Genomic DNA, 15,793 nt, shown 5'->3' with positions numbered 1-15,793 from the left:
TATTAATCTATTTTTATACATAAACTATTCGAAAATTGTGATACTAATAAATTTAGAGATATATAATATATATATTTTTTAATTTTATATGTATAAACATTTATATTTATATAATTTTTAATTTATTTTTTATTTTTTATTTTTTCTTATTTATATATATATATTTTAATATATTATTCAGTTATTTTTATATTTACATATATATTTTTATTATATTTATATTTTTTTATATCTTATATTTTTTTTTATTATTTTTTTTTTTAAAATTTGCATCATAAGATATTTTATATAGTTATTAATTATTTAATCTGATCTAATTTGAAAACTATCTTTTAATTACTTATAAAAATTATAATATGTTACTATTAAGAAATAATTTTTTTTACAAAAATCTTCAAAATAAAAACATATTATAACTGATTAAATCAGATTATATATCTTCTATACAATTATATATCAGAAAAGTTACATATATTTTATAAATGTATACTTTTTTATAAATATTTATTTATTATTCTCTATTTAAAACTATATAAAAAATAAATTTATTATGATATTTAAAATCTTTTTATTTATGTTATTTTGAAATAATATAATTCTATTATAGATATAAAAGAAATTAATAATTATTTTATTACAATATATAAATACAAATATTTTAGAAAATTATTATGATTTTACTTAATTTTATATTTCTTTGAATTCTTTTTTTTACTTTAAATATATTTTTAATAAATTAGAAATTTTCTAATATATTTTATATGAAAATTAAATTTTTGGAATTACATTTTTAGGTAAACTTTTTCTTCAATAAAGTTTTAGCTTGATTTCTTTTATTTTACACAAGTATTTGTATTAAATTTATAATTTTATTGGTCTATTAAAATAAAAGGCTTGTTTTTGAATAAATTGCTAAACCCTAGTTGTTTATTAATACAATAATTAACTTTTTTCATTAAATATATATTATTTACCAAGAAATTTTTAATTTATTTTATTTTCTATATATAACATTTATTTAAATTTTTTTATTTTTTCTGTAATTTTTTTCAAACTCTTTTTTTTGCTTAATGAAAAAAAAAATGCGAGATAAACAAATAATCAGCTTTTTTTTTGGTGGTTATTATAATAAAAAAATATTAAATTAAATTATCATTTATATACTTTTATTTAATTTATTAATTCACCATTAAATTAAATTTATAATTTTAATATTTTTTTTAAAAAAAATATTAAAATATAATAAAAAATCAATTTTTAATAAAAAAAAACAAGCACACATAAGATATAAAAATAAACTATCAAAATTCCTTAATAGAATGAACTCCGGATTCAAGAAAACCAGACTAAGTAATTCTAATAAACTTAACTTTTTATTATAATTCTTTAATACTTCTAGCCCCATTATAACTCATTCCACTTCTAATACCACCAGTGAATTAATTAAGTACTCCTTCTAATGGTCCTGCGAAAGGAATATATCCTTCAACTCCTTCAGGGTTAAATTTGTAACTATTAGGCTCTTAAGCCCCTAATCTTTATGCTTTGGCTAAATTAGCACCATATCCAGCCATTCCTCTAAAGACTTTTTGTAATTTTCCTTCTTTATAAATCATTTATGAAGGTGATTCTTCACAACCGCCTACTAATCTTCCCAACATCACACAATCAGCACCTACGGCTAATGCTTTGCACATATTTCCTGCATATTTATTGCCTCCATCAGATATTAAAGGAATATCATATTTCTAACAAACTGGAGCAACATCACATAATGCTGAAAACTAATTTTTTTTTATTAATATTTATAATTTTTTTTTCTTACTTATGGAACTCCACATCCTGAAACTATTCTAGTAATACATATACTACCATTTCCTATTCCACAACGGATACCATCAGCTCCGGCTTTTATTAAATGTTCAGCACCTTCACCTGTTGCAATAGAACCTGCTACTATATCAACATTGTAAGCTTCTTTTAATTATTTTACGACATCAATACATAATTACGAATGTCCATTGGCTACATCAACAACCAAAACATCAACTCCGGCATCAATTAAAGCTTTAGCACGTTCCATATGGTCATCTTTTGCTCCTACAGCTGCCCCTACATATAATTTACCTTCCTAATCTCTATTAGCTACAGGAGAAGTATCTAATCTATTAATATCCTTTTTTAAAATAAAATAAAATTAAATTAAAAATATTACTTTTAAAGTAACTAATCCTAAAATTTCATTTTTATTATTAATAATAGGGATTTTTTCAACTCTATTAGAAAACATTAATTATTTAAAATGATTAGCATTAGGCCAATGCATTTCATCATCCTAAGACATCTCTACAGCAATAACTTTATCTCTCTTAGTCATGTAGTCTTTTACTTTATCAGTATCTGATTTCATATTTCTAATATCTCTTTTAGTAATGATTCCCGCTAATTAATTTTTTATTTCTTAGCTTTTATTTTTTTTGGAAGGAGATTTCATTTTATCAACAATTGAAAATACATCTGCATCAATATCGCTTACTAAAAATGTCATAAATGAATATTATTCTTGTAATATTTTCAATTCTTTAAAGTTTGTTTCCTTTGATACTATTATAGGACTAAATAATATGTGAGCTTGTGCTCTTTTCACTTTTTCAACCTATTAAGCTTGTTCTTCTATACTCATGAATCTGTGAATAATTCCCAATCCTCCATTTCTTGCCATTTCTTTAGCCATCTTGAATTCTGTCACAGTGTCCATTGGAGAACTTACTATAGGTATGTTTAAAGGGACATTACGTGAGAATCTGGACTTTAATACACATTCGTTTCTAGTTTTTATATCACTAAATTAAGGAACCATTAACACATCGTTGAAAGTTAAACCAATTTAAATATTCTATTCTACTAAAAATCCTTTATTTTTATCCATTTTTTTATGTTTATTTATTTAATAATTTTTTAATTAATTATAAGTTATTTGATATTATAAATGTATTTTTTGAAAACATTTCTTGTAAAAGAAAGATATAAATTTTATATTTAGCACAAATTAATATTTTTGAGGTTTTTTTAAAAATAAATATATAATATTTATTAATTCTATGTAAAATATATTTAATGTTTATAAATATGTTGATCCTATTCTATTATTTATAACTATATTTTAGTAAATTAAAGTAAAGAGTGAATCATAAATGATATGTGAAAATAATGAAGTAAAATAAAATATAACAATAGATTAAAGAATAGCTATAATACCTTAATAATATTAAAAAAATATAGATTTATTAATTATAATAAATTTTTTGTTATTAAAAATATATAAAACAAAAATCAATCTTATATCACTGATATTTTTTTCTATTTTATAAATTTAGTATTTCTTTATTGCTAATTTTATTAAAAAAGAATTGATTAATATTAAGAATATAAATTTTAAAAATTAATACATTAAATAATTATATTAAAAATAAAAAATTAATAAAATTTAAATATATATATATATATATATATATATATATTTATAAAAGAAAAAATTATTTTTATTGCCATAGATTACATATTAATTATATGTAATTTAGTCTCTATATTTTTTCATAAAAAAATAAATTCTAATTAAGAAATTATATTATTTTTAAAATTTTTCTAAGTAAGAAAAAATATATATTTAATAATGTATAAATAACATTAATATGAAAAAAAAATAAAAAGAAAAAACTAAGCAAATATTAACTAAGATAATAATTAATTTTTTAATCAATAATAAAACTATTAATTTTTGTCCATATAAACAACAACCAACTGTATGCACTATTTTTTTAAGGAATAAACTAAAAAATAATTTAATTGAAATTGCAAATGATTACTCTTTTAGATAAAGGTAAATTTAATAAGTATAATTACAAGCTCGAGAAAAAATAAAATTTGAAAAATTATTTGTCAACGAAGTAAAAATATTTTAAATATTAATTGTTAAGATCATATTAAAAAAAGAAAATTTAAAATAAATAATAATTTCTGTGTGATGATATGAAGAGATAATAAATTATTTCTTTGGTCAATTAAAATTATTTAAATGAATATGAAGAGGTAGGAAATCAATAATTACTCCTTAAATAATATAATATATTTAATTATTGATTAGTGAAAATAATGGAATTTTATTTCATATAAAATAATGAAAGAAGCTATTAAAATACATTTTAATTTAAAAAAAATCCAAGTAATGATTTTATTAAAAGCATATTAAATTCTTTAGATATTTTATATAAAAAAATAAGCTATGTATTTAAAAATTCAAATAAATAATACAGATTGGAAAAAGCATTATCTTTTACTTATATAATATAATAATAATATTAAATAATATTTATTGATGAAACTATTATAACAAATAGAACGTTTTTATAAAAAGGTTATCAAAAAAATAATATAAAATTATCAGCAAAAAAACGATAAAAATAAAACAATGTAACATTAATAAGGCTTTTAATTTTTTAAAGGAGGAGTTAAATCGAAAGACTTTGCTTATTTTTTAATATCTTTAATTAACTATCGCGTTGAAATTAATAATAATATAAAATTTTACGTATTTTACAGACAATGCAATTATTCATAAATCAAAATAAATAAAAGAAGTTCTATAGTAAGTAAATATATTTTACCCTGCTCCTTATACAAGTATGTGGGATGCTTGTGAATATACATTTTTTTAAATAAATAAAGAAAAATATAAAAAGAATGATCAAAATAAAAAAATAATATTAATACTATCGAATAAATTTAATAAATTTCTATTAAAAATCCCATAAATTTTTTATAAAAGCTTTGGATATGGAAAATTTAAATTGAAGTAAAGAAGTGAAAAATAGCTAAAGAAAATCAATATTAAAAATTAAAATAAAATATAAAAAAATATATAAATAAATAAAATTATAACGTAAGTAATAAATATATATGATAAAGTAAAATTCGCAAAAAAAAATATACAAATTATATAACAAATATTATATATCACATAATAGTATAAATTTTTTCAATATAGATATATTTAATATTTATTTTTAAATATATTATATTTTATTAACATTTATTATAAAAATACATATTATTTTAATTTTTTAATTTTTCAATTACTTTTCGATAATAATAATTATTAAAATATATATTTTTTACATTAGAATTTTAATTATAATATTTTCAATTTATATTAAAAATATATTATTTTCTATTTATATTAAAATATATTATTTAAATTTATAATATAAACTTATTATAAATATTAATATTAGCAAGAAACAAATTATTTTTGAAAACAAAGCTTAATTTTAAAAATAATAAATTTATTTAATAATAAAAAATTAAAATATAAAAACTTTAATTTAAAAATAAGTAATTGGAAAGAAAAAAATAATAATAAAATGGATATATTTGAAAACTAAAATTTTAAATCAAGTATGAATGATGAAGAATTAGAGAAAAAAATAATGAACGATTTACAAAACTATTAATATAATGAAAATGAATCGTTTATAAGTGCAAACGGTAACAGAGAATCAGTATATTTTGATTAATATATATAAAGATAGTTAGCATAAATAGAATAAGATAAAAAAGAATTCGAAGGATTATAAAAAAATAGCAAAATATTTAAAGAATATTAAAGGGCGAATTAAGAAGCTGATTAAATTTTTTAAGAAATTGATAAAGATCTTTAAACATTAAAAAAAATGACAAAAGTAAAAGTTAAGAAAGATGAAGAAATAAATAATTTAAAAGATGAAGAAAATGATGAAAGTGTTATTGAATTAGAAGATGATTTTGGATAAAAATACTTTTATAAACCAGATGTTATTACAGAATCTTAATTTAGATTAATTAAAGAAAATGCATAAAAAGAAGTTTAAGAAAAAGCTAAATGTTTTGTTTTTGCTGAATAAGAAATCGAAAGATAATTTAAAGAATAAGAAGGATTTTTAAGCGATTAGTAAAGTATTTAGTCAGAAGAAATAGAAAAAGAGCGAGAGTTAGAAGAAGAATAAGAAGAAGATTTAGAAGAAGAACAAGAAGAAGAACAAGAATAATAAGAAAAAAAAGAAGAAGAATAAATATAAATTAAATTATAAAAAAAATAGTTAAAATAATTAAAAAAAGAATAAAAAAATAAATAAAAAGAAGAATAAATAAAAGAAGAAAATTTAAATATAAAAAAGAAAAAAAGTAGTTATTAAATGTTTATGAGTGGTTAAATAGAATTAAAAAGTTCAGTAATTTCTTCGAATTTAATTAAAAAGTAATTAGAAACCTAACTATAAAAAAAACAAGAAAAAATTAAAGAAGAAAAAGAATGCTTTGATATGGAAAATGAAGATATATTAGCTTAAGAATATGAAGATTTTTTGCAAAAAAAACTTTTTTCTTAAAAAGATTATTAATTAACTTCATAATTTCCCTTATTAAATGAATAAAAAGCATAAGAAGATAATAATTTTTTTGAACAAATTAATACTTTTTTTGATTAAATAAAACTTGATTTTGAAGAACCAGCACTTTTGAATGATTAAAATACTGAATAAATTGAACTATAGCTTTGTTTTTAAGAAATAAAGAAAAAATAAAGTTTTCTTATAGGAAATAATAATATGAAAAATTCACTGTGTTAATATTAATAAATAGAAAATAAACTAATTCCATTATAATTTTATAAATCTTAAATAAATAATAATAATTTTACTATAAATAATAAATAAAATAGTCAAAATTTATATTAGTTTAATGATTTAGTTTCCTTTTTAAATAATAGAATGCAAAAATATCAATAAAACATATTAAATAAATATAAAGAAAATAACATTTTTAAATAACTTTAAATCATATATAGTTAATATAAACCAAAATTACTTCATTTTTTCGATGAAGAATTAACTCTTTATTATTAAGAGAATGAAGATGAAAAAAATGATAAAAAAAATGAAGAACACAATGTAAACAATTTAAGAAAAAAATCTTTAAATGAATTTTTATAATTTGATATATCCCAAAATTTCCAAAAATAAAAAAAACTAGAATTAAAACTCGAAAATCTGATTGATATGGAAGGATTAGAGAAACTATAATAGTTGGAAATTGTTTGTTTATCAGTAAACAGCATAAGTAAATTGAATATTAATTAAAATTAAAAAATAGTCGAGTTGAATTTATCTTAAAATTAAATATGCGATTATTCTTAAATAAATAATTTAAAATAATTAAGATATTTGAATTTAGAACTAAATAAAATAAATAAAATATAAAAATTAAATAATTGTCTATTTTTAGAAGTCTTAATCTTAAGTTAGAACTAAATTAAAATTATTGAAAATTTAAATGATAATAAATAATTGAGAAAACTTTATCTTTTTAATAATTAAATTGAAAATATAGGTAATTCACTTAAAGAAAATCTAATGTTGGAAGAATTAGATTTAGGAAGAAATAGTTTAAAGAATTTTTAAGGATTAGAAAATAATGTTTTGTTGCGAAAACTTATTCTTTATTAAAATTAAATTAATGAAATTCCTTCTAATTTTTCTCATATTTTTCTTATTGAACTTTATTTAAATTCTAATTAAATTTGTGATATTTCTAATCTTTAGTATTTACCTTGTTTAGAATTATTAAATTTAAATTAGAATAAAATTTAAAAAACTTCAAATTTCTCTATGTTACCGAACTTATAATATTTATATATTTCTTTTAATTAAATTAAAAATTTCGAAAGTATTTTCAATTTAGTCAAATTTTCAAACAATTTATCTTATATATAATGTAAATTTAATATTTTTAATTAAAATATTAGTAATGATTTACAAGAATTATATGATTTTTTATTTTTGAGGACACTTAAAAATTTAAAAGAAATTAATAATTAAGAAATTCAAAGAAAAAAATATTTAGAAATGAGATTTTCCTAAATTGTTAAAAACAAAGAATATAATAATAATAACTTTAATAATTTTTTTGAAGAAAATAATTAATTTTTCAATCAGTTTTATATTATTAGTAAAGAATATTCTTTTATTTAACATTAAAAAAAATAAAGAAAAAATAATATTTTTTCATAAACTTTAAAATTTTATGTTTTAGATTCTTCATATACTTATTTAAATTTAATGCGGATGGACAATGAAAATAATTGTTCATAAAAATGCTTTTTTAATAAATTAAATGACTCTGTATTTTTTCAAAAGGATATATTTTAACATAAAATGAAGATTTCTTTGTAAAAAATAAAGAAATTTATTAATAGAAAAATAAACGAAAAAAGAAAAAAAATATTTTTTTATTAACAAAATATTTAAAAAATAATTCATATATAAAAAGTGTATAAAGGATATTATATTCGAAAATTACTTAATTTTCCTTTTAAAAAAGCCAAAAGTAATTGCTATGATAAATATGCGATTAAAATTTAAAAAGTTTACAGAGGTTTTAAACTTAGATAAAGAAAAAGAAAACTATTTAATAAAATAAAATTTTAGGATGATGAAGAATTACCTTAAATTGATGAATTTTGGCTTAATTAGCCATAAGATGATTTTGATACTAATCTTATAATTCCTGATAATTTCGATATTAATATTTTTGCTTAAAAATAAAGCATTTAATTGCCTCCTCTTAAAGTGCCAAATTCTCCTATTTAATTGGATTAAAATAATTAAAAAACTCCATTAAAAAATTATTCTTAATAAGTTATTAATCATTTATAGTAATCTAATACTTCTATAATTACTATGAATAATAGTTAAAAAAAAAATAAGTTGTATTGGGCCCTTTAAAAAGTTTAAAAGTTAGTGAAGATGAAAAATAAAAAATTTTAAAAGATTGGGGATTTACTTAAGATAATGTAATATAATCTTTTACTTATAGATTAGAAAAATAAAGGAAATAATAGTAAAAAAAATAAAGCTTAAATGCTGAATAAAGATATGAAAAATTTATAAAATTAAATAAAAAATGAAAATATAATTTTTATTTTAAATATTAAATTATCCATCCTTTTTTATATATTTTATATATATTGATATATTAAAATTTTATATGATTTATGTTTGTAAAAATTATATATTATTTTATTTATTTATATAAATATTTTGATTATTAAAATAAAATATTTTTTTTATTATTATACTATTAAGGATTTAATATAAAATTAAAATTTTTATTTTATTTTATTTATTAAATATAAATTTAAACCATATATTTAATTAGATATCCTCGTTATTTTATTTATATATTTTTAAAAAAGTCAAAATAAATATTATATCAAATAATTAATTCAAAAAATATAATTAATTTAATATTTTTATAAAAAAATATAATTTAACCCAATTATAAACATAATTTATTTTATATAATTTCTTTTGAATAAGAAATAATATTATCAATTTTTTTCTGATTTTATTTACGAATATATATAATATTTTTTTTAAAAATCATTTTTATTTAAATTAAAATAAAATATTTGTAGTTTCAATTTTATATTTTTTTTAAAAAAATAACATTTTTAAACATATCGTACAAAATAAATATCAATTTAAATATAAAAAGTAAAATAAAAAAAAATAATAAAAATAAATTAAACAAAATATTAAAATAATGAATTTATCAGATATAAGATAATCAAACAACTAAAGCATTTAAATAAAAGCATTACCTACAGAACAAGAAGATTGGACAAGATTAGAAAAATATGAATTAATATTTAAACAAAAAATAATAGGTTTATTCTAATTTATATTTAGTAGTGGATTAGCAACAATAGGATTTTTTTTATAAAATTTGTACCCTTCTTTAATTAATTAAATGTTATTTATAACTTCTATTATTATATGTGCTTTTATAATTATAGTCCTTTATTGGGTATTTTCAGATAGTTTTATTATTATGTAAAATAAAAATGAAAAATGGTATAATACATAAAATAACTTTTTACCTTTATTTGTTTTTATTTTCTCGATTTTATTTGCTATTGCATTATTAGTAATTTGTGTTACTATATTAATTTATAAAGACTATGTAAATGATTATTTCTATGCAAATTATGATGAAGGTAATATAATATAATAAATTAACAAATTAAAAAAATTTAAATTTTATTTTTTTTATATTTTATATTTTTTATTTTCATAATTTAAAATAAAAAAGCTTAAACTAAATAATATTAAGATTTCTATAAATACCTTATTTAATTTCTTTATTTAACTATATTTCTTAATATTATAACATTAATATATAATATGTATTCTTCATATGTATTTTGTAATAGTGCTAATTCACTGAGAATAGTTTTATACATTTTTACATTTTTATCAGTAATATAGAAAATAAATAAAAAAAATTAAATAAAAAAAAGGTTTTACTTTCTTGCTTTTTAATATGGACTACTTCATCTGCTTAAAGCTTAGAAAGCACAAAGGCATTATCAAAAATTGCTGATTTTTGGGAAATAAGGATGATATTTTATATAGCGATAATTTTTTTAGGCATATTCTTAGTAATATTAATAATAAATTATAATAAATGGAAAATAGGTTTTCTTTCAGTAGGAACTCTACTTTTGTTAATATGCTTTGTATTAATTTCATTTAATGGTAAAGTATATAGAAATACACGTGAAATAAATACTTTCGTGAAATAAAATTGCGGAATAAAGATGCAATTAGTTCATTAAGATTATTTGGCCACAGTAGGTTGTCCTCATAAATATATTCCTTAAAAAAGTGAATAAAAATTTCCTGATTGTGAAAAAAGCCAACAGGCCATATAATGGGAAAAAGATGTGGATATCTTAAACATTAAAAAAATAAATTAAGTTTAATGTTTAAATAATAAATGTTGTGGGCTTGTAGCTAAAGTATATTCAGACTGGTTTTATTTAATAGCGAGTGAATGTAAAAATATTTTTTTTTATTTTTATTTTATTTTATTTTATTTTTTTAAAAAAAAAGCAATTATACTTTTCTTAATTTGCTTTGTAATTGTAGGATGTTGCTATTATTTAAGTAGTAGATATGCAGGAGATAAATTATTAAGTAAAAAAGTAGAGGTTCTTATTTTCTTTTTATCAATAGGAGCAATCGTTGGATGTTTTTTTTTAGCTACTTAATTTTTAAATCATCCTATAAAGGAAAAACCTGGTATAATAACTACTCTTTAAGAACCTAATTTAAGCAATCCTGAATACAAAAATTATTAATTTGATGATGTTACTGTGAAAATTAAATGCGATAAGATGTTTAATTTTTATTATAATTTGTATTATAAGAAAAGTTTTTCATAAAATGAAGCCCTATAATGTATAGAGAATTGTAATAATAAACATGTTAGAATTTCCATTGTTACAACTTTATTTGATATTGCAGTATCTTTATTATATAATTATTTTATTTTAAATAAAATAAAAGGTTAAATAAGGGTATAGATAGGATTTAATTAAAATTTATGATTAAAATTTTGCTAATTTATTCTTTGATAATAAATTATAGCATGATTAAAGGTTTTTAGCAGTAGAAGGAGATACTTAAAGTGTAAAAGATTTCTTTGAGAACTATGTTTGTTTAAATTCTTAGTCATATTCAGGAAACCGTAAAATCAAAAAAAATCAATTTACTTTTTTTTAAAAAATAAAATTATAGATAACCTAGATGTTTAAATAAATGTTCTTTAAAAAACAGCAAAAAACTAAGTTTTAAATAAAAAATATACAATACAAAAAAAGAAACATATCAATTTACTAAAAAATATTACTTAATAATAAATGATATAATAATTCAATCCAAACTACTAATAAGTTGTTGACAAAACTCTTCATTTTTAAACGGTTTAATTAGAAGTGAAAGATTATTCAACTGATATGAATATAGAAAATTAAGTAATATAACTATAGTTATATTTAGACTAAACAGAGTGTATTTTGCAAAACTAAACTCCTTTTTTAGAATAATAATAGAAATCTCCAATAATACAAATAAATAATTTATAAATGACTACATTTACAGTATTTGTAAAATCTAAAGGATACAGTTATTCTTGTATGCAAATATATTTAGCCGATAGCAAACAAGGAATATTAAAAAAGACTATTTATTTATACAAAAAACTATAATAAGGACATTCTAGATTGATTCTTTAATGGAATGACTAATCAGCAGCTAAATTAGATCTATTTTCTATTTTAAATACTGACTAAAAGACAGATTGCTTAGTAGGTTTTTTGAATTAAAATTGTCCAAACATATAATTTGAAACTAATAAATCTACTAAAAATATATAAAGTATAAAAATAGAAAAACTAGGGGCTAATAATTATCTTGTTTTTGTAAAATAAGACTTATCTTTAAAGCAATAAGAGACCTTTTAGAAAGCTGGAATTACTAATATTAATAGATTATTTGAATAATCAGGAGCTATAATATCAATGTATGTTGGGGGAATTGATTATCCTGTATTTTAGACTAATTTACTTACAAGTGATATTGATTTTTAAATTGAAAGTGAAAATAATCTTGTTTGGCTTGTGGGATGTTTAAATGGATAGTCTGGTAATGAAGTCAAAAGCTTGGATAAATGGTGGATTCTTAATTCAGAAAATCCATATATAATTAAAAATGAAGGTTCATATTTCCCACCTGCTGAAATTTGTGAAAAGTATAAATAAAAAAGTTGAATTTATTAATATATATATATATATATATATATATATATTTTAAATAATACATATATATATATTTTTTTTTTCTTTTTTCTTTTTTCTTTTTTAATAAAAATTAATTTTTATGTTTGATTTTAAATTTAATATATTTAGAGTAAAAATAAATTTAAAAAAAGATATAAAATATAAATAAAAAAATGAATATATCTGTATAATATTTAATATTTGTTATATTTTAAATTTCTTACTGTATTTATTTTCAATATCAAATTCTCCCATTAAAACAATTATGCTTTTAAGATTCTTTAGGTTTTAATATAAAAATTTAAAAAATAAAATTAAAAAGGTTTGTAAATACTTGTATATATAAATATTGATATTAAGACATAAAATTATTCAGTTAAAATAAATGATCCGTAAAAAAATTAGATATATACTAAATCAAATGAATTATAACAAAATGTAAAATTAATAAATTTTATATTATTTATTTGCATTAAAGGTTATTTTTACAACAGAATTAGAAGGAAATTATTAATTTTGCATATAAAATAATGATTAAAAAATTATTGAAGCAAATATAGACTATAGAAGTGGTGCTGAGGCAAAAGATTATAATGAAATAAGTTCAAAAACTGACTTTGAACCTGTTGAATTGGAAGTTAATAAAATGTAGGATTTACTATAATATATTGGATAAGAAAAGAAAATGGTGATATACAAATAAGGTTAAATTATTCTTGAATACATTGATGTAGCCTCAAAAGCTTTAATATTTTCGGGTGGAACTTTAATTATATTAGGTTTACTAATTGTTTTCTAAATTATGTATCTAAAGAGTTATTTTAAAAAAAAGAAGTTGATTTGAAAATCTATAAAAACTAAGTTAAGAAATAAAAAAAGTTTTTAAAAAAAATAAAAAATATTTTTCTGAATTAATAATTTGTTATTGTTTATATTAAAGGCTTAATATTTATTTTTTATTTATAAAATAATAAAAAATTAATTATATTAATATTATTAAATCTTGTTTATTGTTTAATATTTTAGTAACTTTTTATATAAATAATTTATGCTTTACAATAAATACTTTTTGTTTTCAATTAAATATTTTCCTTGTGTAATAATTAACCTAAACTATAAAATAATTATTTTTATTTTATTTTTTTATAATTTTTACTTTCGTCTTATTTTTAATTATTATTTATATAATCATATCTCTTTTTGTATTTTCTTTCTTGAAAAATTTTTTACCTTTTTTTCTATTTTTTACATTTTTATTTTTTTCTCAAAAACAAATTTAAATTAATAATTTATTTTTATAGAAAAAAATACATTATTTTATTGTAAATTACTTCTTTGTCTTTAATTTATGAAATAACTTATCTAGAAAATTATTAATATAATAATTAATTTTGTTAGAGTAAAAAAGTTTAATACTATTCTTATTCTTAACATTTTAATTAAATAGATTTCTAAAAATTATAATGATTTAAATAAGTTTATTCTTACTATTATTTATTTTGATTAATAGAATTTATTAAAATTAATAATAAAAAATGTTTAATTTTGTAAATAATAAAAATACTTGTTAATTATTTTTTATTTTAATTATCATATTTTTAATCCATGAATGATTTAAAATATCATTAATGTTAAATCTTTTTACAGGATCGGCTTATAATAATTAACAAATCAAAAATTTAAGACATTTTTCTAATCCTTCAGTAAAATAAATATCTCCTTTGTAAACCAATTATTAAATTTGATTAAAATTTCTACCTTCAAAAGGTGAAAACCCATGATATAATTCATACAAAAAAATACCTAAAGACCATATATCAACTTTATAATCATATTACTGTCTAAAAATAATTTCAGGTGCCATATACTTATATTATTTTTTTAAAATTTATAAATATTATGTATTTATTTTTCATTATATTTTAGCATAATACTTCTAATGTTCCACAAAAAGTATTTCTCTATGTTTCAAGATTATTTATACTCCATCCGAAATCACATAATTTAATATTTAAGTTTTCATCAAGCAAAAGATTTTCAGGCTATAAATATTGTATATATATATATATATATATATATTTATTATAACAAATAGTGATAATACTTTTATATAAATACTTTAATATCTCTATGATATATATTTAATGAATGAAGATACTAAACAGCTAAACAGGTTTAGTAATAAAATTTAAAAAGTAAATTTTAATCAATATTTTTATTTAATTTCAAAAAATTAAACAGATTTCCGTTAAATGCATATTCTAAAACCATATAGATTTTTTAATCTTCTTTAAAGCTATCGATAAATTTTATTATATTTTTATGATTTAATTAATTATGAATTTAAATTTCATTTTCTAAATATTCATATACTTATTTACTATTTGGTTATTATAAATCAATCTTTTTGTTTAAAAAAAATATGTGTTTTTCGAATATCTATATTTTTCATAATTAAATGGCTTTACTATTTTAATTGCATATTTTTATTCAGTTTATTTATCCTAAACTAAATACACGCATCCAAAACTGCCTTTTCCCAAACATATTTTATAGTAATTATTATTTAAAACATATTAGAATTAGTTAATACTTGTATAAAAATTATTATATGAAAATGATTGTTTATATACAAGCATTTTTAAGAAAAAAATAAAAATTATTTGCGTATAAAAAAATAATATCAAAAATAAAAATTAAATATTATTAAGATTAAGGATTATTTAAAAATATTAAATTTTAATTATAAATGATAATAATAGAAATATTAATTATTTTTTAAACTAATTTATAGTAATTATTTAAATGTAGCATTTATATAAATCGTTTTTATATTTAATAGTAAATTAGTGATAGTTAAATAAATTTAATATAGATAACTATATAATACATATTTATTTTGTAATAAAAATTTAATGAATTTTAAAAATATATATTTATACATATATTTTTTTTTCCTCATTTTTTAGGATTTTAATTCGACAGATTTTTATCTTTAACTATAATTTTTTACTACAGAATCGATGATTAAATTTTGTTTCCTATAATATCATCAAATTCTTAACTTTTTTATCCATA

The 15,793-nt window shown here is 17.1% G+C and overlaps 2 protein-coding genes across 2 annotated transcripts, besides 32 other annotated features; both read right to left on the bottom strand. All coding sequences in view use genetic code 6, as the record gives it.

Annotated features, from left to right (window-relative positions):
• Positions 1 to 99: 99 nt before the first annotated feature.
• Positions 100 to 243: a microsatellite.
• Positions 100 to 262: a microsatellite.
• Positions 106 to 258: a microsatellite.
• Positions 114 to 152: a microsatellite.
• Positions 121 to 154: a microsatellite.
• Positions 201 to 245: a microsatellite.
• Positions 205 to 262: a microsatellite.
• Positions 216 to 263: a microsatellite.
• A 983-nt stretch (positions 264 to 1,246) lies between these two features.
• IMG5_204550 (inosine-5 -monophosphate dehydrogenase, putative) lies at positions 1,247 to 2,935 on the bottom strand. The gene is made up of 3 exons (XM_004023778.1): positions 2,216 to 2,935; positions 1,826 to 2,176; positions 1,247 to 1,784 (listed from the first exon to the last, which is right to left on the bottom strand). Exons 1-3 carry the CDS (start codon positions 2,927 to 2,929, stop codon positions 1,302 to 1,304), a joined length of 1,548 nt encoding a protein of 515 aa, XP_004023827.1. The 5' UTR covers positions 2,930 to 2,935; the 3' UTR covers positions 1,247 to 1,301.
• A 556-nt stretch (positions 2,936 to 3,491) lies between these two features.
• Positions 3,492 to 3,526: a microsatellite.
• Positions 3,527 to 5,189: 1,663 nt separating this feature from the next.
• Positions 5,190 to 5,252: a microsatellite.
• Positions 5,234 to 5,288: a microsatellite.
• A 738-nt stretch (positions 5,289 to 6,026) lies between these two features.
• Positions 6,027 to 6,073: a microsatellite.
• Positions 6,029 to 6,104: a microsatellite.
• Positions 6,029 to 6,107: a microsatellite.
• Positions 6,100 to 6,188: a microsatellite.
• Positions 6,145 to 6,196: a microsatellite.
• Positions 6,162 to 6,194: a microsatellite.
• A 285-nt stretch (positions 6,197 to 6,481) lies between the features above and the next one.
• Positions 6,482 to 6,523: a microsatellite.
• A 1,369-nt stretch (positions 6,524 to 7,892) lies between these two features.
• Positions 7,893 to 7,939: a microsatellite.
• A 1,159-nt stretch (positions 7,940 to 9,098) lies between these two features.
• Positions 9,099 to 9,162: a microsatellite.
• Positions 9,106 to 9,224: a microsatellite.
• Positions 9,107 to 9,168: a microsatellite.
• A 352-nt stretch (positions 9,225 to 9,576) lies between the features above and the next one.
• Positions 9,577 to 9,626: a microsatellite.
• Positions 9,577 to 9,634: a microsatellite.
• Positions 9,635 to 10,125: 491 nt separating this feature from the next.
• Positions 10,126 to 10,162: a microsatellite.
• Positions 10,163 to 10,361: 199 nt separating this feature from the next.
• Positions 10,362 to 10,392: a microsatellite.
• Positions 10,393 to 10,938: 546 nt separating this feature from the next.
• Positions 10,939 to 10,975: a microsatellite.
• Positions 10,976 to 12,714: 1,739 nt separating this feature from the next.
• Positions 12,715 to 12,768: a microsatellite.
• Positions 12,768 to 12,798: a microsatellite.
• A 727-nt stretch (positions 12,799 to 13,525) lies between these two features.
• Positions 13,526 to 13,562: a microsatellite.
• Positions 13,563 to 13,752: 190 nt separating this feature from the next.
• Positions 13,753 to 13,805: a microsatellite.
• A 174-nt stretch (positions 13,806 to 13,979) lies between these two features.
• On the bottom strand, positions 13,980 to 15,354 carry IMG5_204540 (protein kinase domain protein; the record flags this gene model as incomplete). The annotated part of the gene is made up of 4 exons (XM_004023777.1): positions 13,980 to 14,582; positions 14,650 to 14,757; positions 14,834 to 15,118; positions 15,184 to 15,354. The coding sequence occupies 4 exons, from the start codon at positions 15,352 to 15,354 to the stop codon at positions 13,980 to 13,982; spliced, it is 1,167 nt and encodes a 388-aa protein (XP_004023826.1).
• Positions 14,770 to 14,794: a microsatellite.
• Positions 15,355 to 15,793: the final 439 nt, after the last annotated feature.

The sequence above is a fragment of the Ichthyophthirius multifiliis genome (assembly GCF_000220395.1).
Source record: "Ichthyophthirius multifiliis unplaced genomic scaffold scaff_1120509251438, whole genome shotgun sequence".
Taxonomy (NCBI): Eukaryota; Ciliophora; class Oligohymenophorea; order Hymenostomatida; genus Ichthyophthirius; species Ichthyophthirius multifiliis.
This window is presented reverse-complemented; position numbering and strand designations above follow the sequence as displayed.